At 39.8% G+C, this 23,066-nt stretch overlaps 3 protein-coding genes across 7 annotated transcripts; 1 reads left to right on the top strand and 2 right to left on the bottom strand.

Annotated features, from left to right (window-relative positions):
- Positions 1–4,132: 4,132 nt before the first annotated feature.
- On the top strand, positions 4,133–7,918 carry LOC105040440 (probable mitochondrial adenine nucleotide transporter BTL3). Of its 3 annotated transcripts, none has more exons than XM_010916960.4 (5): positions 4,133–5,078; positions 5,772–5,819; positions 5,905–6,208; positions 6,645–7,067; positions 7,718–7,918. In XM_010916960.4, the coding sequence occupies exons 1-5, from the start codon at positions 4,648–4,650 to the stop codon at positions 7,784–7,786; spliced, it is 1,275 nt and encodes a 424-aa protein (XP_010915262.1). In that variant the 5' UTR covers positions 4,133–4,647; the 3' UTR covers positions 7,787–7,918. The 3 variants fall into 3 exon arrangements, with proteins under 3 accessions (XP_010915262.1, XP_010915263.1, XP_073110834.1); XM_073254733.1 differs by having other exon boundaries at positions 4,798–5,078; positions 5,756–5,819; XM_010916961.4 differs by lacking the exon at positions 5,772–5,819 and having other exon boundaries at positions 4,141–5,078.
- Positions 7,919–8,131: 213 nt separating this feature from the next.
- LOC105040441 (zinc transporter 4, chloroplastic-like) lies at positions 8,132–10,297 on the bottom strand. Its single transcript, XM_010916962.3, has 3 exons — positions 9,684–10,297; positions 8,764–8,913; positions 8,132–8,639 (listed from the first exon to the last, which is right to left on the bottom strand). Exons 1-3 carry the CDS (start codon positions 10,218–10,220, stop codon positions 8,334–8,336), a joined length of 993 nt encoding a protein of 330 aa, XP_010915264.1. The 5' UTR covers positions 10,221–10,297; the 3' UTR covers positions 8,132–8,333.
- An 8,877-nt stretch (positions 10,298–19,174) lies between these two features.
- Positions 19,175–21,463, bottom strand: LOC105040442 (zinc transporter 4, chloroplastic). 3 transcript variants are annotated; one of them, XM_010916963.4, is made up of 5 exons: positions 21,263–21,463; positions 21,099–21,156; positions 20,244–20,944; positions 20,008–20,157; positions 19,175–19,850 (listed from the first exon to the last, which is right to left on the bottom strand). In XM_010916963.4, exons 1-5 carry the CDS (start codon positions 21,275–21,277, stop codon positions 19,545–19,547), a joined length of 1,230 nt encoding a protein of 409 aa, XP_010915265.1. In that variant the 5' UTR covers positions 21,278–21,463; the 3' UTR covers positions 19,175–19,544. The 3 variants fall into 3 exon arrangements, with proteins under 3 accessions (XP_010915265.1, XP_073110832.1, XP_073110833.1); XM_073254731.1 differs by having other exon boundaries at positions 21,311–21,453; XM_073254732.1 differs by lacking the exon at positions 21,099–21,156 and having other exon boundaries at positions 21,311–21,457.
- Positions 21,464–23,066: the final 1,603 nt, after the last annotated feature.

Raw genomic sequence — 23,066 nt, 5'->3', positions numbered from 1 at the left:
TAATGATCAATTGGCGTTGAAGAATAAAAAGAAAAGGATCAGATTTTGACTATGAGAACCCATAGCTAAGTAGAAATTACTGAGAGCTGAATACCAAGCGCGTGGAGCTTGTTTGAGACTATAAAGTACTTTCTTGAGTTGACATACATGAGAGGGGCGGGTTGCATCTACATAACCAGCAAGTTGATGCATGTAGACAGAAATATCTAAGACACCATGTGATAATGCATTATTCACATCCAATTGATAAATCTACCATTGCATAGTTAAAGCAATACAAAGCATAATTCGGATGGTGATAGGCTTAACAAGCGGGCAAAAAGTGTCATGATAATCAAGATCAGATCGTTGGTAATATCCTTTGGTAACAAGTCTTATCTTGTAGTGAGAGATTCTACCATCGGGATGTCGTTTAATCTGAAATACACATTGACAACCAAACACATTCTGTTGAGGGCTAGGGGAAACAAGTATCCAAGTGCCATTTTGGACTAATGCATTGAACTCCTCATCCATGGCAGCATGCCAATGTTCATCTTTGAGGGCTTGTGTCACACACATAGCCTCAATGGGAGAGGGTGGTGGGTGTTTGGTGGTAAGATGGAGCTGTTTAGATTTAAAAATATTATTTTTTGAGTGAGTAACCATGGGATGTGAGTTGAGGGAGGTTGGACTGGTGAAGAAGCAAGTTGTGAGGGAGTACGTAAGGGGAGTGCTTAAGGTATTTTGTGGAGATGGGGTAGAGACTGAAGTGGTGGTGGGTGTAGGTGACAAGAAGGAGTAGCTAGAAGGATGAGAGATATACCTTGCTGGTGGAGGAACAAGAAAGTGGGATGGTTGAGTATATGAGTTATGTGAAGGCTGCAACACACGGAGGTTCATCTCCTTAGGAAGTAGCACAGCAAGACTTGAACCTGAACAAATATGTTCATGGAAGACAACATGACGTGACATATATAGTTTATTGGTAGAGGGGTTATAACATAAGTACACACCTTGGTTGATAGAATATCCTACAAAAATGCACAGTTTAGACTTAAAACTAAGCTTGTGTTTGTTATAAGGATGGAGCCATGGGTAGCACACACAGCCAAAGGTCCTTAGTTTGGCATAATTTGGGGATCGGTGAAACTAAGGTTTGGTAGGGAGATTGAAGGCTAAGTGCAGGAGTAGGAAGACGGTTGATGAGGTAGACAGCAGTTTGAAAAGCATAGGTCCAGAGATTTAGAGGTAAGGAAGCTTGGTGAAGAAGTATGAATCCAGTTTCATGGATGTGTCTATGACGGCATTCAGACATGCCATTGTGTTGGGGTGTATGCGGAGGTGTCTTTAGGTGTGAGATGCCATAAAGGCTTAAAAAATTATGCATTTTTTCATACTCCCCGCCACCATCATAGTATAGAGAAGCGATTTTGCAGTTAAAGTAGTTCTCCACAAGCTATTCAAATTGTAAGAAAATGAAAAACACATCAAATTTCTTTTTCATAAGATAGAACCAAACATACTTAGTAAAATGATCAATGAAAATAACATAGTAATGAAAACCATCAAGAGAAGAAATGGGAGTTGGTCTCCAAACATCACTATAAATAAGATTCAAAGGATAGCGGCCGGATAAGTAGAAGTCCCAAAAGATTATTTGTGACTTTTATTGCATGAGCATGAATTATAAAAGAAACTAGAAGAAAAGAACCCAGAATGTAAAGAGACTGAATGAAGAGCATGAGTGAGTATCTGGTGGGAAGGGTAGCCTAATCGCTTGTGCTAGTTTACAAGAGAAGCCCAAGTACTGGAAAAAGCAACATGGGAAGAAGGTGGCATGCTGAAACTTGTAGGGAGTTCATATATGTCATTTTTGTTCTATTTACGAGCAAAGATCCCCCCTGTGCAAAGATCCTTCACAATAAAATAAGAGGAAAAGAATTCAACAAAGACCACATTAGTTTTACAGAGATGAGAAATAGAGATAAGATTTTTTGAATTGTAGGAACACACAAGATATTTTGAAGGGAGAAAGAGGTGGTGGGTGTAGTGAGAGAGGCAGAGCCAGCGTATGTGATTGGCAAACCTGTACCATCGTTAATAATAATTTCATCAGGCCCTTCATAGTCCGAATGAATGCTTAAGTTTTTGAGATCAGAAGTGACATGGTTAGAGGCACAAGAGTCCATGTACCAAGTTGGAGAAGAAGGCTGGGCAGTAGTGTAATTAACCATAGGCTGAGTTTCAAAATACCTCTTCCCTCGTCTGTATATTTTTGCACTATGGCCTAAAATTTCACAGATTTGGCAGATGTTTTTAGGTTTGGATGAAGAGGAATAGTTTTAATAGAACCTTGATTTTTTTGAGGAGAAAGTTGCTGCTGCAGAGGATGATTGCATTAAGATGGACGATTGGATGAACCTTTATTATTTCCTCGCTTGGTGTAGTTTGCCATAGGCACAACAATATCAGAAGATGGTGACATGTGCTTGAGAAAGACTTCAAACTCAATTAGCTTATCATGGAGTTCTTTAAAAGAAATAGGAGAGTCGCGAGCACAGATAGCAGCTGAAATTTCTTTGGACTCAGATCCCAAATCATTTAAGATATGTAGCACTAAGTCATCTTCATCAATGGAATAGTTGATTAGTGCAAGTTCATCAATGATGGATTTTATTGTGTGCAAGTAATCACCAACAGTTCGATCACCTTTGATAGTGGTGGTGAGATGCTTTTTAAGGTCGCACCTAGTTCGATTAACAAAAAGATGAGCAACTTTTGTCCAGACCTCACATGCAGTGCTGGAGGATGAGATGAGGGTGACAGCAAGCTCATGAACAGATGCAATAATAGTATGAAGTAAAAGTTGATCTTGATGATATCAACCCAAGTAGTATTTAGTTTGGTTGGTGTTACCATCAGTAGTGATAGTTTTAGAGGGTGGAGAAATAGCAGGGTCGATCACGACATAAGATCATACCCAATAAAGAGAGCTTGGATTCGTGCTCGCCATGATGGATAGTTGGTTTTGGTGAGCTTCTAGGGAAATTGAGCATCTGTGTTGATTGAAATGAGGGGTTTGGAAGCAACGGTGAGAGATGGAGTATCTAAGGAAATAGGTGTATGGTTTACAATGTTAAAGGTTTCGTCGGCCATGGAAACAAAAAATGAGAATTAAATTTGGTTGTTAGACCAAGATGGCTTTGATACCATAAAGAAGAGAACACGTATATCAATGAAGGACACACATTGCATTTGATATTGGTTCAAATATATATACAACACAAGGAGAGACTAATACCTAAAATCAATGGAGTGAATTCTAATTATAGTTGAGTATTCTAGAGGACAGAATCAATCAAAAAAGAGAAAAATCCTCAACAAATTTTCTTGCTGTCATATTATGAGAGGAGCTGACTGTTCTTATTAATATATGCTAAGTTTTTTTTAATAATCTAAAGCAGTCGAAACATACATTGCCACAACTACCACTCGTTTAGCTCTAATCCACTTCCATGAGAACTCTTCTGTCAATTTCGCTTTCACAAGACCGCGCGACAATGAGTCAACAATTAGACCTTTAACACATGAGAAGAGAATAGTGGGAGAGTAAAGTAAAGGCCCGATGTCAAAAACAATAGAAATATTTGATCTTATTAGCACATAAATAATAAAATTGATACATTAAACTGCCATACACATGAGCAATAGTATGAAAATAAGAAATTCCCATCCATTCACTTCCCCAGCCCATCTCAAAATTTATTAAAAATATTTATATTTTAATAATAAAATGTACCAATCGGTGGCATACACAATTACAGATCCGAACGAGAGGTTGGATATAAAGACGTTGATGCGTGACATGGACCATAAAACGGACAGAAAAGGTTGCAGGAATCACACCATCACATGGGACAAAGGCAAGTCACAAAGATGCAAGATTTTTAACTCACACAGTATAAAACTGCATTTTGATGCATGGCGATCCGATTCTTCTCCCGAGCTTACCTAGTTCGATGCTTCTAATTAATTAATTTCTTCGTGACTTGAAAGAGAGAACTTGGATGCATGTCCGCGTCCAACTTTCTTTCATTGCAGCCACTCCACATCTTTTAAAGCTAAGCACGTACGTGATTCTCGCTTTGTAGTCAAAGAATTAATTCCGGTCAGCGTAGGTGGCTTTCCAAACTTGATCGGGTGTCGCTGGTTGTTGCTGTCCACACCCTCCCTGCAGCCGGCGGGAGGGCGATAGGGGTGTGCCTCCGGCAGCGACTACTAGCTGTTCGGCCCCAATCAACATCCCGTGAGAACTCCTCCTCCTTCCGTTTCCTAATTTTTTTTTTTCCCGCAAGAGAATTCGAGGCCATTATTCCCTCTGAACGAGCCACCATCCTCAGCCACAGAACCAGGCTTCCCTCGGTCATATTGCCTGGCTACCACTAAGCTATTGACAGAGTCTAAGTTGTGGACTCCCTCACACAAGTTGAAGAGCGGGTGACATCTCATTCTTTCCTGGGCTCCCTCTGTCATTTACTCTTATCTGGAATCCCTTTGCGTCAAGTGAAAGAGCTAAACGATTGCGGAAGTACCAATCTTTCATTTTCCTTTTTCTTAGCTTTGTGCAGATCTGCTACTCTCCTTTTCTTCCCGTTGGAGGATATCATGCATTGTTTTCAATCCTCAAACACGTTCGACAAATATTTTCCAGGACTTGGCCTGGGAAAAGATGCTCCGCTCCTGATAGAACCCCCACATGACCTCTTCTCCCCGAACTTCTCCATCTGCCTCTTGGTTTCTGAGATTCTTCGACCCGATGTTTCCAAAACCGCCAGTTGTTTGGTGGAAACGAATTGTTTGGTCTATTTTAGGACCCTTGCTAGTAGAGCATCAATTCCCACGACTCTGCAATTTGCTTGTATCCCGAGAATTGGGAGCATACGAACTCACTTTGCAGATGCTGGTGAAGAGAAGGAAGAGGAGAAGTGTTGCAGTGAAAAATTGGCTTCGGCGGAAGGGAAAGATAAAAGGAAGAATTCTTGGAATGATTTGCCCAAATTCCTCCTGGCAGGTGCAGTGTCCACCATCATTTCCAGGTTCATCTTCTAGTTCTTACACTATATTTTAAGGTTGTCAGTATTTATAAAAGTTAATGAAACCTTAGGGATGTTTGAATCCATCAATTGTAAATTATAGTGATAAGTTTGAAATCCTTGCTAATCAATCATATTAGGGGTGTGCACTATTTGCGTCAGATCATTTTAGAGTTGTATTTTTGGAACCGAATCCACTTAAACTGGTTTCTAACTAGTTATATTTTTTATAGAATGAATGTTTAATGTGCTAGACTAAATGGACTGAATTGTCTGAATATATTTAGAAAATAAAAAAATTGAAATACATATATGTGTGAAAATCTCAAATCGAAACTAAATTTTTTTTTTTTTTTATTCAAGACTTTCTTAAATTGATATCAAACTGAATTTAAAAAAAAAAAATAAATATAAATCGAATCGAAGAGATCGATTTGGATCAGGTTTGCAGTTTAATAGGTTTTTCATGGACCCCACATCCATATTGAAATGCAATTTTAAGGGCACATAATAGAACTCGACTTTGCAACATCAGCATTAGTGTAGGTGGGGGGCCTTTGGAAGACACGATTCTTCTGGCATTATTGTTGCGGCTATTATTATTACTCTTATCATTATCACCATTATTATCAAGAGGATGTGGTGGGGCCAATGTACCTTGACTCTTATTGTTGCCTCAGCTCTTTTTATCCACAGAATTCAGGAAAAAGACCTGAAGCACAAGAAAATCAGAAAGATTTTCTGGTTAGAATTAATCAAATAATGTTCTTCTTAGCCGACGCTTTAAACAGATCCATATTGACATCTACAAGCTCGTTGATGTATTCAGGACATGCATTGCACCCTTGGAGAGGTTAAAGCTAGAGTGCATTGTCCAAGGATCAAAGTATTCATGGGTGAATATACTTAGATGCATCTGGGTTACTGAAGGATTAAGAGGGTTTTGGAAGGGCAATGCTCTAAATCTCTTCCGCATGGTTCCCTTCAAATCAATCAACTTCATATGCTATGACCTGTACCTGGCTAATCTCCTCAGCGTTCCTGGAAAAGAAGGGATCACAAATCGTGATAGACTCATTGGTGGTGGCATATCGGGTATTGTTGCAACCGTGCTCTGCATTCCTCTTGACACAGTACGTATCTATTACTATCCAAAAAAATTAAAATACGACAGTACGTATCTATTGCCATGTCATTTATTTTCTGGTATGCAAGAAGGCTTCCATTTCAAGTACCGTTTGGGGCTGACGGCATTGATTATGAGTTGTACCACTGCCATGAGACTGCTTCATAAATTATTGTTCCAACTTCTAACGGTAAACTATGGTTAGATACCCTTCGAATGATATTGGACATGCAATTACAGTTATTTTATGTATTGGAATTTATGGATGACCGATGTTTTTATGTTCAAATAAAAACTTAATGATGGTTGGGCAGGAAAATTAACCTCGATGACAGCTTCCAAGCAAATTGGTCTAGTCATGAACATACTATCCAAAACTGAATAGCTATTTGTTTTTCTTGCTTTTCTTGTGAATTCATACTGAGATTCTTAGGCTTTGATAGATCCGAACAAGACTGGTAGCTCCAGGTGGCAAAGCTCTTGGAGGCGTGGCAGGTTGCTTCTGTCACATGGTACAGAAGGAGGGCTTCCTTTCCCTCTACAAGGGACTTACTCCAGCACTTATAAGCATGGCTCCGGCCAGTGCCGTCTTTTATGCAGCCTATGACATGCTCAAGAGTTCTTCTCTCTCTCACAAGAAGAAGATGAGTGGAGGTGAGACTGAACTGGGACCCATAAGGACCTTAATATACGGTGCCATCGCTGGGGCCTGTGCAGAGACAGTAACATACCCCTTGGAAGTCATTAGGAGGAAGCTCCAGCTCCAACAGGCTGCCAATTTTGGTCTGGCTTCAGCCTTCATTCTGCAGATAGAAAGCGATGGAGTTGGATCACTTTTTTCAGGCCTGTTTCCTAGCACACTTCAGGTTCTGATCCTTCAAACTCTCTCATAATTCTTTCTCTATTTTTTTTTTTTTTTTTTGGCTAGATGACTCATGATTCTTCAATGAAACATTTTGTACTGTAGGACGAAAGTTGCTACCCATTAGCCAAATTAGATATGTCAACCCGTTCCTGTGTATTAATCTATTTACATAATAAGTTACTAAAGGGGCCTCTCTGCTCGAGCCCCGGGCCTGAAGGCTGAAACCAATTGTAGGGAACGAATTTTTGATTTTTTTTTTTTGATTTTTTTATTTTTGCATACATGTTTGGGTTTCACCTGTCCTAGAGCTGTTTGGATTACACCTTTATTTTTGAGGCTTTCAGGAGCTTGTGAGATTGAGGCTTATACTAATTCAGATTTTCCCCTCTTTCAACTTTCTCCGCCATTAGTAAAGTCTATTCCAGTGGACGCAGGCTTTAGAAGAAGCCACATAGATCTCTATACTCTCTCTCTCTATTTGCTTTGCTATCTCTAGATCTGGATTCTTCACACAACGCAATCCATGGAGGAATTCTATGGATTAGAGACTTGTCTCATGATCTCTTTATATTTTAGCCATTTAACGTTAGATAATCATTTAAATTTTAGTCATGTTTCTACAAATTAGTAATCTTTTGCACGCATTATCAGGTATTGCCATCAGCAGCTTTCAGCTATTTCTTCTACGAGACGATGAAGTCAATTCTGAAAATCAACTAACTTCCAACAACTTCATGTATAATATTTGTCTGTTTACCTTGTTCCATCGATTGATTGTTTACGAAACATTGCAGTGAATTTTTTCCCCCTGATAATAAGGGAGGCGGTAACCTGCCCCACGTTGCAGTGAAACTAGATGATGTTAAAAGTATGCTTAATTATTCGACGCCAATGTAGCATACTTGCAGGCGGAATTTCTATTCCATTTATGCTTGTGTAACTGAGCTCAATATTTAAAAATAGATTAACACTACAATCATACAGCAAAATCCATATTCAATAATGACCCATACTAAGCAAAAATGATGGTTGGTACACAAACTAACATGCCATATAACAACAGTGTTTACTTTCCCCACCAAATTCTGCAGTATTTTTTTACCGAACATGAGGATCTACCACCCTGCTTTTATTAATAGAGGAACTTACAGAGTTTGTACAGTAGGAACTTTTACATGGGATCGAGAGTGGGAGGATGCATAGCACAAAAGATGGCCTCTCGATTAACTAGCCTGGGTCTTCCAAAGACTGCAGCATCGCGTATACTTCAGGCCCATAAGGCCAGCAGAGACATGAGTCCAGCACCAGAGAAAAGGGCGACACAGGTGCCAACCTGGAGAGATATGCTGCTGTTCTTGAGGCGGTCGAGGACGTCGGCAGCGATCAAATCCACCAGCGCCATGTAGATCAGGATGCCTGCAGAGATGGAGTCCAGAAGTCCCTCCGCCACCATGGCTGCCGGGCTATCAGGATCATAAAATGATGCCACTGAGAGGCCCAGGCCGATCCCTCCAGGTGTTGTCAAGGCAAAGAAGCACGCCATTACCGTTTCCTTGAGACTGCTGAATTGAGCCTGCAGTCACAGCGCAACGAAAATAATTTCTTGTTAGATGCCTCCCAGAAACAGAGGACCACATAACACTGTATACAAGTAGATGATACAGAATCTTAACATGGCAATAACACTTAAGTCTTACCTGAGAGATGTATCCTCCCAGCGCAAATCCCTCGAAGAACTGGTGGAAGGACAAGGCAGCTATTAGGGGTCTGATAGTGCATGGGTTTCGTGACACCCCCAAGGACAAGCCTATAATCACTGAGTGTGAAACAATCCCAAGCTCCAGGATCTGGCTAACATTAAAAATTCGGATTGTGAATATAAAAATGGCAACTAACTTAGATTGAGGATGTTAGTTCGTCATTTATGATAATTACTGTTGGCTCGGACAATTTAGGCAGATTGGGGTCTTAGTGATGCTCAAAAGTTGAATCAGCTTCAATCATTTTAAAATGATGTGTAATTATATAATAACTTCTTCCAAACTTTACAGAGTAGAAACAAACAGAGCACTTAAGAAGAACTGTTAATTCTTTGAAGACTGAAAATGTTAATAATTTAAGGAATGGGATTACTGTGACCTGTTGAATCCACTTAACATTATAAATTTATAATATCTGCCGAGCAAAGTAATAAGCAATGGCCTATTTATTATTCCGTTTATTTCCTGTTGTTGTTTTCAAGAACCCAAGAAGAAAAGGTGGACTAGATTGAACTACAAATATTTATGATGAAATGTTTTTATTTTTAAAAAAATCGAAAATTTGATGCAAAGATTTATTGCACCCAAAAAAATTAAGAATAAAGAATAGTAGAAATTTTGTGCAGATACTATTTTCAATATAATATTTTACAAATATATAGAGAAACAAAACAGCCCTTCATCAATGAAATATTCATCCATGCTGCGAACATCGTCTGGAGCCCTTTGTGATATAAGCACACTGCACACCTCTGCAGATAGCTGAGATTCAGAGACAATAAGACAGAGGCGATGCGTGGTCCGCAGAGTATAAAGGAGTACGTTTATCATCAAGCCTGAAAAGAAATTCACCGCACCTGTGATACGACGACGTGCCGCACGTGCGAAGGCACCGCTCCCCAGCCCATCTCCCCATGCGCCGCGGCGCGTGCGGGCACCCCGATGGTGCGCATTGCGTTGCCGTCGACCTCGCCGTTCCCCTGGGACCAGACCCCAACCCTCGGCTCCTTCTGCTTCCCCTTCTCCGCCCCGTGCTCCCGCTCGTAGAACGTCGTTCCGACGAAGTCCAGCACGAGCGTCCCGAGCGTGGCGATCATCGCCGCAAAGCCCGCGAATGGGAACTCAGGCAACGCCCGCACCGGCATGGCGGCGTCCGCCAGCGACTCTGTCGCCTCGGGGAGCATGTGGACGAATCCCGTCGCCAGGATCACGCCCGCTCCAAAGGACTTGACGAAGGCGAACCCGCCACCGTCGGGGCGGAGGAACCGCCGCCGTCTCCCGGCCAGTGGGATCGCCACGCCGGCGATGCTGGAGACGAGGATCGCGGCGATCGCAGCCAGTTTCAGTGGCATCGCCGCCTCGTCGTCACGGCATTCTCCATCTCCCGCCACCATGGGGACTTCCAGAGCTTCTTCCTTTCTCCTTGAGAGGAGAATATGGAGAAATACAATAAGGGGTAGAGGCAAGAAAAGGATGTCAATTATCAAAATAAAAAGAAGAGGATGTCGTCATTTTGATCACCGAAACAAGGTGAGCTCTGAGAATGTCGACACCTCGCCGCCGCTCTCTGTGACTTCTCGAACAAATTATTTCGGGCACCAGGAACTCTTGTGGAAGAAGTGACTCAACTCGCTGGTTCGCGGAGCACAGGTGGACCCCACTTATTTTGAGTTGGGTCGCCTTTATGTGTACTGCTGGGCCGTGGACGATCGTTTTAATTTGGCAGCTCCGGCGCTTCATGTATCTCCCGATAATTTTGATTAACTTCTAGATTGTCATCATTAAATTATTAATAACATTGATTATCATATTTGATATTATCAATAATATTATAATATTATAATAAAATTATTAAAAATTTTAATTTATATATTTGATATGACAATCAAATTATCAGTAATATAAAACCAAAATTTTAAAATATCTCATTAATTTTATAATAATAATAATATAATATAATATATTTTAATATAATATATTATAATATTATATTATAATATTATAATAAATTATTATAATATATTATATTATATTATATTATTATATATAATAATATTATATTATATATTATGTCATATTAATAAAAGATGTTATTATAATATATTATAATATTCATATATTACAATATATTATAATATAATAGTATAATAATATAATTAATATATTGCTATATAGAATAATATTTATATAATATATATATTACAATATATTAATATGATATATAATATTATATGATAATAAATTATTATTATACAATATAATATAATATATTATTATATATAATAATATTATATTATATTAATATAAGATATTAATATAATATAATATATATTATTATAATATATTATAATAATATAATAATATATAGTAATATAATATTAATGTTGTTTATATAATTAAGATAATATAATATATTTTAATGTAGTATATTATAACATTATATTATGATATTATAATAAATTATTGTAATATAATATAATATACTAATATAATATATTATAAAATATTATTATATATAATAATATTATATCATATATTTTGTTATATTAATAAAATATATTATTATAAAATTCATATATTAATATATTACAATATATTATAATATAATATTATAATAATATAATTAATATATTGTTATATAGAATAATATTTATATAATATATATTACAATATATTAATATAATATATAATATTACATGATAATATAATAATAAATTATTATAATGTAATATAATATACTATATTATTATATATAATAATATTATATTATATAGTATATTATATGAATATAAGATTTTAATATAATATAAGATATATTATTATAATATATTATAATAATAATATAATAATATAATATAATTTTTTAATTTATTATTATATATAATAGGATTTATATATCATATACTATATTATTGTAATATAATATAATTACTATAAAAATATAATAATGATATAATAATAGTATATTATATTATAATATATTATATCATATTATTATATATAATAAGGGGTGGGTGAGAGACGTCAGGGGAGGGGAGTGAAGGGATGAGTTTTGTATGATTTTTGTTTTAAGAGATAATTTTATCCAAATTTTTTTTTATAATATTATCAAATAAGTGATAATCTAGATAGCCACTTCTCTCCAAGACAATCTAAATTATCTTCTGAGAGGCAATCTGGATTGCCATCCAAAAAGTATACCAAACAGAGTGATCTGATGGGTCTACTTTAAATTGTCAGTAATCTGGATAGATTGCCAGCTACCAAATGCAATCTAAAAGAATTCAGTAGTTTGTACTACTGAAGTCTTTTAGAGAAGGTTGCTAAACGACGTTTTAGGTATCAAATTTTATCTTTTTTTTTATTTTCTATCCTGCTAGAAATGTGGGAAAATTTTAAACTTAATTATGATATTCGAGAACTGAGAGACACAAGTTATGCCTTGATGAGCTATCACTCTCTGAATTGCACTTCTGCCATCATTTTAGCTTCCGCACGCATAGAATGTGCAAATATACTTTTCTATTTTTAGAATAAAAGAGAGTCGGAGTAGGATAAAAAAAAAGAGGATCACCATTCGTATTTTATCGCTTGAATGCCAATGAGAGGGGTGAAAAGAAAAAGAAATATCAATTCTATTCTGATTTTTAATTTAGTTGCTTAAGTATTAGAATACACCATCTAATATTATTTTATTTATATTTATGTTATTAATTAGCATTTTTTAAAATTTTTATTTAAAATTTTTTTGGTTATTATGACTTATATTTTTCTTACACTATTTGTTTTTAGTTTTGTATTTTTAATACTTAATGTTTTGTTTTTCTTTGTAATTAATATTATATTTATTTAATTACAAGTTTGTTATCTATATCACATTTCTATTTTATATTTTTGTATTGTTAATTAACATAAATTATTTTTATTTATATACTTTAAAAATTAGATGCACTATACTCTTTGTTTTTTATTTTTATTTTATTAATTTATATATTATTTTGGTTGTTTTTCTAATATTTATCTAATACATTTTTATTTTTATATTCATCACTACTATTTAATGATTTATTTTTTTTTATAGAATGCTGCATTTAACATGCATTATATATTGCTCATTTATCAGTATATTACATAGTAAACCTTTAAATTATAAGTGATATAATGTTATGATAGATAGATAGATATATATACATACATACATATACATATCTCATATACTTTTTAGTAAAATAACAACTTTATTTGAATATTAATTATATTATTTAATTTTTATTTTATAACACAATTATTGATAATTAACTTATATTAGACTATATTATTTGTTGCTTTTTATATAATAAATATTGCTAATTGATTTATTTTCAAAAATAATACTGATTTTCATCCTCATAAAAATTTTCATGTGAGAGTGGGATTACCATCTTTACAATTGAAGGTATTATGATTTTGAAAGGTGTGTGATTCTTTCTTCTTCTCCTCCTTCTTCTTCTTCTTTTGTGACGGAGGGGTGGGGGTTAAGAATGTGATTCTTAAACTTATTGTCATATAAAACATTTGAATAAGTCAAAGCTGGGATTTCTATCCTATTCCAAAAGGCACTTTCTACTCCATTTCACAAAACACTGATTCTCGTGAATGAAAAAAAAAAAAAAAACCAAATTAGGTTGAACTGGTACCATACCCTTTTGAATTGGATCAAACCATCTGATTGCAGATGGTTCAGATCAATACCATACCAAACTAATCAATTTGATTAGATTCAAATTATTTTTTGAAAATTTAATTTGAGCCAGACTGATTTAATTTTTATTAGTATGTTATGGTATGAGATGTATCAATCGATTTAGGTCGATAAGAAATATTATGATCTTAATATTATTTTAGTGCTCCTAGATATATGTGTCTAACCATATAAGGTCTAACGTTGTTTAGCACTGATGAGAACGGATCATGCGTGAAAGGCAAAGCCACATATACATTCCGTGCATCATCTATTTTAGTAATAACCCAAACACCAGAGTACCAGTTTTTTTTGGTAAGAAAACACCAGAGTACTAGTTTGACCCATGAGTTTGCATGGTGTGCTCGTCTGTCTTCACACTGATATAACTACTATCTCAGAGTACAGCACCCCGCATACTTCAGTCCTTTAATGGAAATGAACCAAAAAAATTTTTTAAAAAATGCATCTCCTAAAGTTGGAACAGTATTTATCAAATTATATGTCGTGAAAAACATTTAATCAGAGTTTGCCATAAAAAAACATTTAACCTGATGGACAGGTCACGGCTTTTCTAATTAGTATCTCGTATACGTATTTCATATCCCAAACTTTAATATACGTAAACGAATAAACCTGAGATTAAGTCAGGAAGCATATAGAAGGGGTCTAGCTAGGCGATCATTGGAGCAATATTTAGACAGCTCGTCTTAAATATAAAGAAAATACTATCATAAACAAGCGTAATGGCTTTTTTGGGAAGATGAAAGATTCATATAGTGTGTACATAAACACCACCCAAAACATCAAAAAAAAAAAAAATCTCGAAAGGACATCAGCAAGATAGACACATCAGTTTACATACCACCACTGAAGTGATCGGCTACATAACTTGCCATCCAGTACCGCGATAGATATATCTGATGTCCACAAAGGTGCAACCTACTAACAAGAACCTAATATTACAAACAAGTGGGTTGGAAATACCCCTTGTTTACGAAGCCAACTAATCACTGAAGTCGAGTCACCCTCCACCACCAGCCGGTCAGCTCTAAGGCAGTGCCTCGCATAGGAAATTCTTCCACGCAACTCGGAACTTCGCAGCAGGGACCATCGGCCCAAAAATACGGCCCCGCCAGCCACAATAAACAAAGAGTCAGGGCTCTTAATCGCAAAACTAGCACCACCACTACCACCCATCATACTGCTATCAAAATTGATATTGAAGAAGATCAGAGATGGAGGCTCCTAAGAAATATAAATCTTGCAGGACACTCCAAGAGTCAAAGAGGAATCCCATATGTCCCATCTCCTCAATGTCAACCAAGATAATGATGCCTCCAGAAACTCATTAGCCCATGAGCAAATCCTCTCGAGCATGAACCTTACCGATAGCTATCACACCTTGAAGAGACTTATGTTCCTGATCAACCAGATATGATGAGCAATATATGCCGCTTTAATGCCAATAGATCTCATAATCTTTTACTCTATACTCAGAGCCTCTAGAAAAATCTGATCTGACCGGTCCCTGAGAGTCATATCTGGGAGGAGGCTAGCTAGCTACGACACCCAAGCAGCCTTAACGAGATTAAGCAAGGCTTAAATACAAAGAAAAGGTTACTATAAGGCAAACAGGTTGCTCCCTGAAAGGATTAAAAATTCAATGGTACGGGCCCAAAATTTGTACTGCGAAAAAAGTACCACGAGAGGCAGAAGTCTAGAGTCCAGTAAATTCAGGAGAAAAATTGAAATGCTAGATCTTTCATCAAACCACTATGATCTGGAGGTTTGCCAACTGGATCAGGCAACTGCAGAGGAGTGATGGCAGTGTTGTGGATGATGGTGAAGGGATCCGAGCTGAGCTTCTCCATTTTTTTCAGGGATCGATGGACGATGACATTTGGTGACGACCGTCCCATCCCAGGTGCTTGGCAAGTATTTTCTATCTCTGTGCAGGAGAATACTTTATTGACCCACTCGGTCTTTCCTAAGAAGGTGCGTGAGGCCCTTTGGTCTCTTGATGAGGATAAGGCCTTAGGGTCTGATGGTTTTTTTTCGTTGTTCTTTCATCGGTACTGACCAATCATTCAGGAGGAGGTGGTGGAGGCAGTGCAGGCGACCTTCGAGTCTAGAGGCATTCCTGCGACGTGGAAGCGGACTTTGATCGCCCTCATTCCGAAGCAGCTCGATGCTTCACTATCGGAGCATTTCAGACCGATCAATCTCTATACCACCCTCTACAAGGTGTGTGCGAGGATTCTAGTGGGATGGATGCAACTGCTGATGCCTCATCTAATTAGCTCGGAGCAGGGTGTTTTTGTTGCTGGTCAGTCTATTACCGACAATATTATGCTGGCCCACGAGTTTATGCATGAGCTCCAAAGAGCAGCGCCATGTCGCCCCAGCCTCATAGCAATCAAGTTGGATGTGGAGCGGGCTTATGATCGGATGTGTTGGACCTTCCTCCGACAGACGCTCCAAGAGTTGGGGTTTGGAGACAGATCGATTGACTGGATCATGGATTGCACTAAGAGCCCCAGTTTCATCATTCTTATCCACGTGACGGAGTTTTTTCTCTTCTCTATTGGTCTCCATCAAGGTTACCTCCTCTCTCTATACCTGTTCATTTTATGTGCTGATGCATTGTTTAGGGCTTTGAGAGCGGCGGTCCAAGAGTAGGCCCTAGAGCCGTATTGGCCTGCCCCTCATACCCAAGCCCTCTCATACCTTCTCTTTGCAGATGACTGCCTCCTCATCGGACGTGCCTCGACCCGAAATGCAGAGCGCTTTGCCTCCATTGTCAGGGCCTATTGTCGCTCGTCAGGCCAATTGGTCAACACTTAAAAATTTATGGTCCTCTTCAGCCCAAGAATGAGGCCCTAGGTCAAATCGGTGATACTAAAAATTCTAGGGATTCAGGAGCAAATTGGGATGCTGTCCTATCTTGGAGTTTCGATTACGGGTCATCGCCTTCGGCAGGCTGAGTGTAGACCCCTGGAGCAGCGGGCCATAGAGCATCTTCAAGGTTGGCAGGCTAATGTCCTATCCTTCATGGATAGGATAACTTTGATGAGATCGATGCTGAGCTCTATTCCGACTTACCTCTTGGCTCATACTATTGTTCCGATTGCTTGTATTCAAGGGCTGGAGCAGTAGTTTTGCCACTTTTTGTGGGGGTCCGATTGTGATCGTCACCACATTCACCTTCTTTCCTGGGAGGTTGTTTGCTAGCTTGTTCAGGATGGTGGTTTGGGGATCTACTCATTATTAAGAAGAAGGGAGGCCTTGATTGCGAGGCATGCGACCAGATTCTTGATACAGTTGAATTGTTTATGGAGCAGGGTGATGAGGGCCCGCTACAGTGACTGGAGTCTTGGATCCCCCATCCACGCTTGTCGGGGTTGCTCTTTCATCTGGAAGGAGATTTGCATCCATGGATCCGATGTCATGGATCATATCAGATGCTTGATTGGTGATGGACAATCGATGGAGGTGATCTGGGATGTTCGGATTTCGGATGTTTCTCTCTCCTACTGGCCGACCCTTATTAACACTGAAATAGACGACCACATGAGGATTTCAGACCTCGTTGCTGCTAATGGCTCCGACTGGAGACAAGAGAAGATCATTTGGCTTTTCAAAAGCCCCCTAGCGGAGCGGATCCTTGCCATCCCGGTTCTTATATCCTCTACTCAAGATACGAGGGTTTGGGAGCATTCCTACTGCCTTATGGTTCCTTTGAGGGACCTATCCAGGTTGTATAGCCCGACGTCTACTAAGACGATTGACGTTGCCTGGATCTAAATGGTTGCCACCCATCCTCGGATGAGGATTTTTTTTTGGAAGCTGGCCTGGAACCGACTTCCTACTTGAGCTCTTCTTAAGGATAGGGGCATGGAGATTCAGACCTTCTGTTCAATTTGTGGGGTGGAGGATGAGTCTGTGGAGCATGCTATTCTGCATTGTCCAAGGGCGAGGATCATTTGGAGATAGGCTGGCAGTCACTTTTGGGAGACAAGCACTGGTTCCTGATTAGAATCCTTCCTTGGCCTGATTCATTCGAGTATGACTGATGGGTCGGCTACTATTGCTGGGCGGATCGCTTACATTGCATATCAGATTTGGCTGTTCAAGAACAGCCTCGTCTTCGATGGTGAGGTGATTTATACTCATCGCATTTTGGATATTGCTGTCTATCTTGAACAGTCTTGTCTTCGATGGTGAGGTGATTTGTGCTCATCGCATTTTGGATATTGCTGTCTATCTTATCCAGGAGTATTACCGATTTGATGCTGCCACTCTGTTCCTTAACATCTCCGGTCTCTGGAGCTCCCTAGCTGCCCCGACAGCTATCCGTAGGGTTCTTTCCATTGCTTAGAAGCCCCCACCCTTGGGATTTGTCAAGGTTAATTATGATGGTAGCATCAGGGAAGGGAGAGGCGGAGGGGGCTTTGTTATCCGCAGCTCTGATGATAGACTTCTGACAGTTGGAGGCTTCCACCTATTTGAGCCTTCTATTCTAGATGTGGAGTTTCATGTTGTCTATGCAGAGGTCATTTTTGCCAGGTAGCAGCTTCATGCGAAGAGGATCTTTCTTAAAGGGGACTCTGCCACCATCATCGCTTGGCTTCAGGATGATACTAGGTGGTCCGAAGGCTACCTTCTCATTCGGGATATCTAGATCTCTCTTTATCATGTTGTTGTAATTAGAGTTCACCATATTTATCGGGAGGCCAAACTCTGCAGCAAACTGGATAGCAATTTTTGTGGTTGACCACTCTGACGACTGGCTCTAGATATAGGATAAGGATTGCCCACTAGTCTTATGAGATTTTTTGTATCTTAATTTATTGGATTGTACTTACATTAGATTGATGTGACCGTTCGTTTGTATCCAAAAAGAAAAAAAAGGAGGAGGAGCAGCACCACGGATCAAAAGGGACGACCATGAAAAGAATATCTACAAACTCATATTAGCAGAGCAATTTTGATTTTTAGTTCAGATTCAAGCAACGCAAGGGGCCGGGTCGGATGATGGATCAACGTGCCATACCAGTCTTAAGATGGAGAAAAACAACAATGGGACTGGATAATGACTGTGGTGACGCTCCGACAAAATCCATTCTCTCATCCGTCTCGGACAATGACAAACTGAAAGACCCGTGGACGCGTAAACATGCGTGAAAGTTACGCTCCCTCAACAATGATTGCATGGTTCAAGCAGCAGTGACTTAAAAAATTGGCATGGGAGATCGTTACTGTATAATTAAAATATATTGAGAGTCCTTGGATATATTTAATGCACGTCTCAAATACCTCGATAATAATCATCAAATTTTTTCTATAAATAAAAAAAAAAAAACAGAAGATGAGAGATTGAGCCACTCCCCTCCTCACAACAGTCACTCTTTCTTCTCTATTGTTTCTTAAACTATGGTTGACTTGAAATTCAGAGAATCTCCAGCAAAAAGAAAACTCAAATAAAAAAACTCTCTTTTTCAGATCTGCCTCCCAACTGCGATGCTTTGCTAACTACATCCTTAGATTCACATAGTACTTTGAGAGAAGACATAGTACTTGGGACCATTTCATTGGTGACAGGACAGATAATCCCACAACATTCCATTTCCATGCATCGAAAGCACTGCAATTTAATTTTGCTAGAGAAAACCATCTATACAATCCACCGGCAGCCATTATAATGATTCGCAACGACAGCTTTGCGGGACTGGGGTCATTGGGCCTGTATAGCCTATTTCTTCCCACAAAACAACCAAAGATTTAAAAACAGCCGTCGATTGAGAGCAAGCTCTAAAATATGCATGCATGTATTTCCGCTTTGAAGAACAGGGGCTTGTCCAACGAAATACCGAGACGACCAGAGCCGTCTTCCAAAATCAAAACAAACTGATGCAGACGGTTACATTTGTACAGAGACCTGGTCGTCCCAGCTTTGTGCGTCAGTCAACAAACCTTCAGCCACCAGCACTACGAGTCAAGCCCAGATTGCAAGGGCCGACATGGAGCCAGCGCCAAGAAAAAGCGCCATGTAAGACGCCACCTGAAGCCTAATATCGCAGCTCATCCTCCTGCTCAGAAAATCCGCTGCAATTAGATCAACCAATGCCATGTAGATGAGAATGCCGGCCGAGATCGAGTCCAGTATCCCCTCCACCACCAGCGCCCTCCGGCTATTCGCATTGTAGAACGACGCCGCACCCGCTCCAACGCCGATGCCGGACGGCGCCGTGATCGCAAAGAAGCATGCCATCAGCACCGCCGACAAGTTCCTGAATTGTGCCTGAAATCATTGCCACACCACCAAACCAACAGCTCTCCTCAGCGTCCCCAAATCAGTGCACCGTAATAATTACACACAGTAATACTAACTAATCGAAGAAGAGCGCAAATGAGATCCTCGTCGCAAGTGCGAGACCAACTACTTAATAATTACCGACCTGGGAGATGCATCCTCCCAGTGCGAAGCCTTCAAAGAATTGGTGGAAGCATAGAGCAGCAATGAGCGGCCTTATGGTGCATGGACTCTGCGATACACCAAGCGACAACCCAATGATCACCGAGTGGGACACGATTCCTAGTTCCAGTATCTGACCACATCCAAGAATCAAATAAGGCCCCCCAAAAAGTTAAGATTTAGATGAAGCAACCGATCTAAGATTGGAGTCCATCGAACCTGGGAGACGACCACGTGGCGCACGTGAGAAGAGACCTCGCCCTCCTCCTCGTGGGCGTGGCCAGGGCCGCGCTCCCGCGGTGCGGGGCGATCGCACGACCCGTGCTCGTGTGGATGGCTGTGCCGATGCGCCGCCGCGTGGGCGTGCATCCCGACAATGTGCATCGGGCTCTTGACATTGTCTGCCTTCTCCTCCGGCTCCGACACGATGGAGATGACGGTGATATCCTCCTCGGCCGACGTCGACGTCGTCGCCGCCACCGCTGCCGCCGCAGCTGTCTTTACCCCGATGGCCTCCTCGCGGTGCTTCCGCTCGTAAAACTGGGTGCCGACGAAGTCTACCACAAGAGTCCCGAGAGCCGCCGTCATCGCTACGAAGCCCGAGAAGGGGAATCGCCGCCACGGCGACTCCGGGAGGCAGGGGTCAGCCAGCGCCGACTGGGCGTCGTGGAGCATGTGGACGAACCCAGTAGCGAGGATGACGCCGGCCGCGAAGGCCTTGGCGAAGACGAAGAAGCTGCCGTCGGTGCGCAGGAATCGCCGCTTGCGCCCCACCAGGGGGATCGCCACGCCGCTCACCCCCGCCATCAGGATCACCACCATCGCCACCATCTTCAGCCGCAGCGCCGCGGCGTCGTCCCGGCACTCGTCCGCCTCGTCGTTGGTGCAGCTCGCCGTTGCCACCGATGCCAACATCGTTCCTTCCCCACCACAGAAGATCCAACCAGATCAAGACCCACCAAAAAAAAAGAGGGGGGGGAGGGAGAACAGAAGATCCAACCAGATCAAGACCCACCAAAAAAAAAAAAAAAGAAGGAAGGCGGGGAAACAAAAAGAAAAAGTCGAGATCTTTACTAGAGAAAACGCTCAGTTGGTCGCGGAAGCGAGTAAAGTAGAACCAGGGCTCGAGATCCTAACAATTAAAAATAAGCGATATTTAAAAATTGGACAAGCTTCGATTTTGTCTTCGAATTAGGGATGCTACGAGCTCCATGTCTGGGGGAATTGTGGTACCCTACCTCGATTAAAGACATCTCAAGATCTCTAGATGGCTATCTATAATCTACCTATCGAAGTCGTGGGAATTCCGAAAGTTCTCCCTTTTGCCCTACTTCTTGCTCCTGGACGTCCAAGCAGGGCGCGATGCCGGGCCGCAGATGAGAGAGAGACGGGGACCGGTGGACGATACCGTATTCGAAGCGAATGTCGTCATCCAGTCTCCAAAATATAAGCTGGGAGGAAACGGGCGAAGGAAACCCCGAGGGAGTGAGGATATCGCCTATGTCAGGTGCGGCTCACGTGATAAATATCTGGACGCTTCCGTTATTGGGTCGGACGGCTCCAAGCCAACCACAAACGCATGCTTTCTATAACTTCGTTGTACGGGGCGATTTAAACCACTAAACATACCTCCTCAGCTTACGTCAGCGAGGGGTTGGATCCACTGCGACCCACGACCTACGGCCCCACTACTATTAGTAGGCCCGAAATTGGGCATCACAAGGTTAACCGTGCGTTTGGATCGTCGGATCGTGGTGGGGCGGTGGGAGGTGTCGTAAGGATGTCGACATAATGGTAACGGGCCCGTTCATGCCGGTTGGGTCCCTGGTGGACCCCGCTCCCAGAGTAAGTCTACAGCATTTATTCATTGGTTTGGTATCTGGTTTTCTTTTTTTTATTATTTCTACGGGCTTAGTCTACAGTATTTACTGTAGACTTAGCCTATACAATAATTTCTGTGTCCCCAGAGTGTGACACGCCTTTACGCAACCTAACTCGTTGATAATAAACACCATGTTTTTCAAAAATAAATGAATAACCGGAATGGTATAGAGTTTTTTGAAAAAAATAATCATGTTGCCAAAAAAAAAAAGAAGGAAAAATAATCTTTCCCCTCTTGTGATGGCGCTCCGCTCTTGGAGCCTGGGATCAAGATACAACGTCCGCGATTCATGGGCCCCCACACCAAAATGAGCCAGAACACAACTCTCAAAGACCGTCGAGAACGAATGTCGATGATGTCTTTTAGGCTTTTCGACCGGTTTTATATTCAAACGAAACGCGAAGCTTGTTCAATGTCAAAGTCAAATTCGTGCTATTTACTGACACTTTGTTGAACAGATCAATTAAGGGATATAGTTTTGAAGTAATATTTTTGGTTATATTTTATGTGATATAATTCTATTTTATATAAATTTATTTTTTAATTCATAATAAATAATTATTGGATAATTATATTATTATTTATAATAAATAAAATAATATATTTTATATAAATTATTTATGTGTTGGTATTTAGGTTAGCTCGAGCTAAGCTCAATATAACTCAGTCCAATTCTAACTCAGCTTGATTTTTAACTGAATAAGTCAAAATTGAGTTAACCACAACCAATTTGTTTGGTGGGAATACTAAGATATTTATTTCTAACTTTAAAAAATATAAATAAAAATAATATAATTAAATTTTTTAAAAAAATAAATATTGAAATAGTAGTCAAGAAAATTATACAAATAAAAATAGTATAGATAATAGTGACATAGCAAAGGCTACAATAATAACAATAATATGGATGGTGATGGTAGTGTTGATGGTAAAAGTAGTGGTAATATTAACGATATGACAAGAGACGATGATAATGATATTATAGTGTAGTGGAGGGAGTGATGATAGTGGTAATATAATAAAATAATGATAGATAATAATGATAAAGATAATAATGATGGTAGTGGTAGTTGTATTCAAGATATGGTGAAGATGATGTTATTAATGACAATAGTGGTATGCTGAAGACGTTAGTTGTTGCAAAGATGGCAACGACGGAT

This window comes from Elaeis guineensis, chromosome 3, assembly GCF_000442705.2.
Source record: "Elaeis guineensis isolate ETL-2024a chromosome 3, EG11, whole genome shotgun sequence".
NCBI lineage: Eukaryota > Viridiplantae > Streptophyta > Magnoliopsida > Arecales > Arecaceae > Elaeis > Elaeis guineensis.
Note: the sequence above shows the minus strand (reverse complement) of the source record. Positions and strands in the feature narration are given on the sequence as shown.

Bases quoted from the DNA above. Each gene is read 5' to 3' on its own strand.
- LOC105040441 (XM_010916962.3), bottom strand. From the start codon at position 10,220: ATGGTGGCGGGAGATGGAGAATGCCGTGACGACGAGGCGGCGATGCCA. The intron at 8,914-9,683 runs GTGCGGTGAATT...AATGTTAGCCAG, and splicing joins GGCACGTCGTCGTATCACAG to ATCCTGGAGCTTGGGATTGT. The intron at 8,640-8,763 runs GTAAGACTTAAG...CTGTGACTGCAG, and splicing joins TGGGAGGATACATCTCTCAG to GCTCAATTCAGCAGTCTCAA.
- LOC105040440 (XM_010916960.4), top strand. From the start codon at position 4,648: ATGCATTGTTTTCAATCCTCAAACACGTTCGACAAATATTTTCCAGGA. The intron at 5,079-5,771 runs GTTCATCTTCTA...TTTTATCCACAG, and splicing joins GTGTCCACCATCATTTCCAG to AATTCAGGAAAAAGACCTGA. The intron at 5,820-5,904 runs GTTAGAATTAAT...TGATGTATTCAG, and splicing joins AAAATCAGAAAGATTTTCTG to GACATGCATTGCACCCTTGG.
- LOC105040442 (XM_010916963.4), bottom strand. The intron at 20,158-20,243 runs GTTCGATGGACT...GGATGTGGTCAG, and splicing joins GCCACGTGGTCGTCTCCCAG to ATACTGGAACTAGGAATCGT. The intron at 19,851-20,007 runs GTCGGTAATTAT...CAATGATTTCAG, and splicing joins TGGGAGGATGCATCTCCCAG to GCACAATTCAGGAACTTGTC.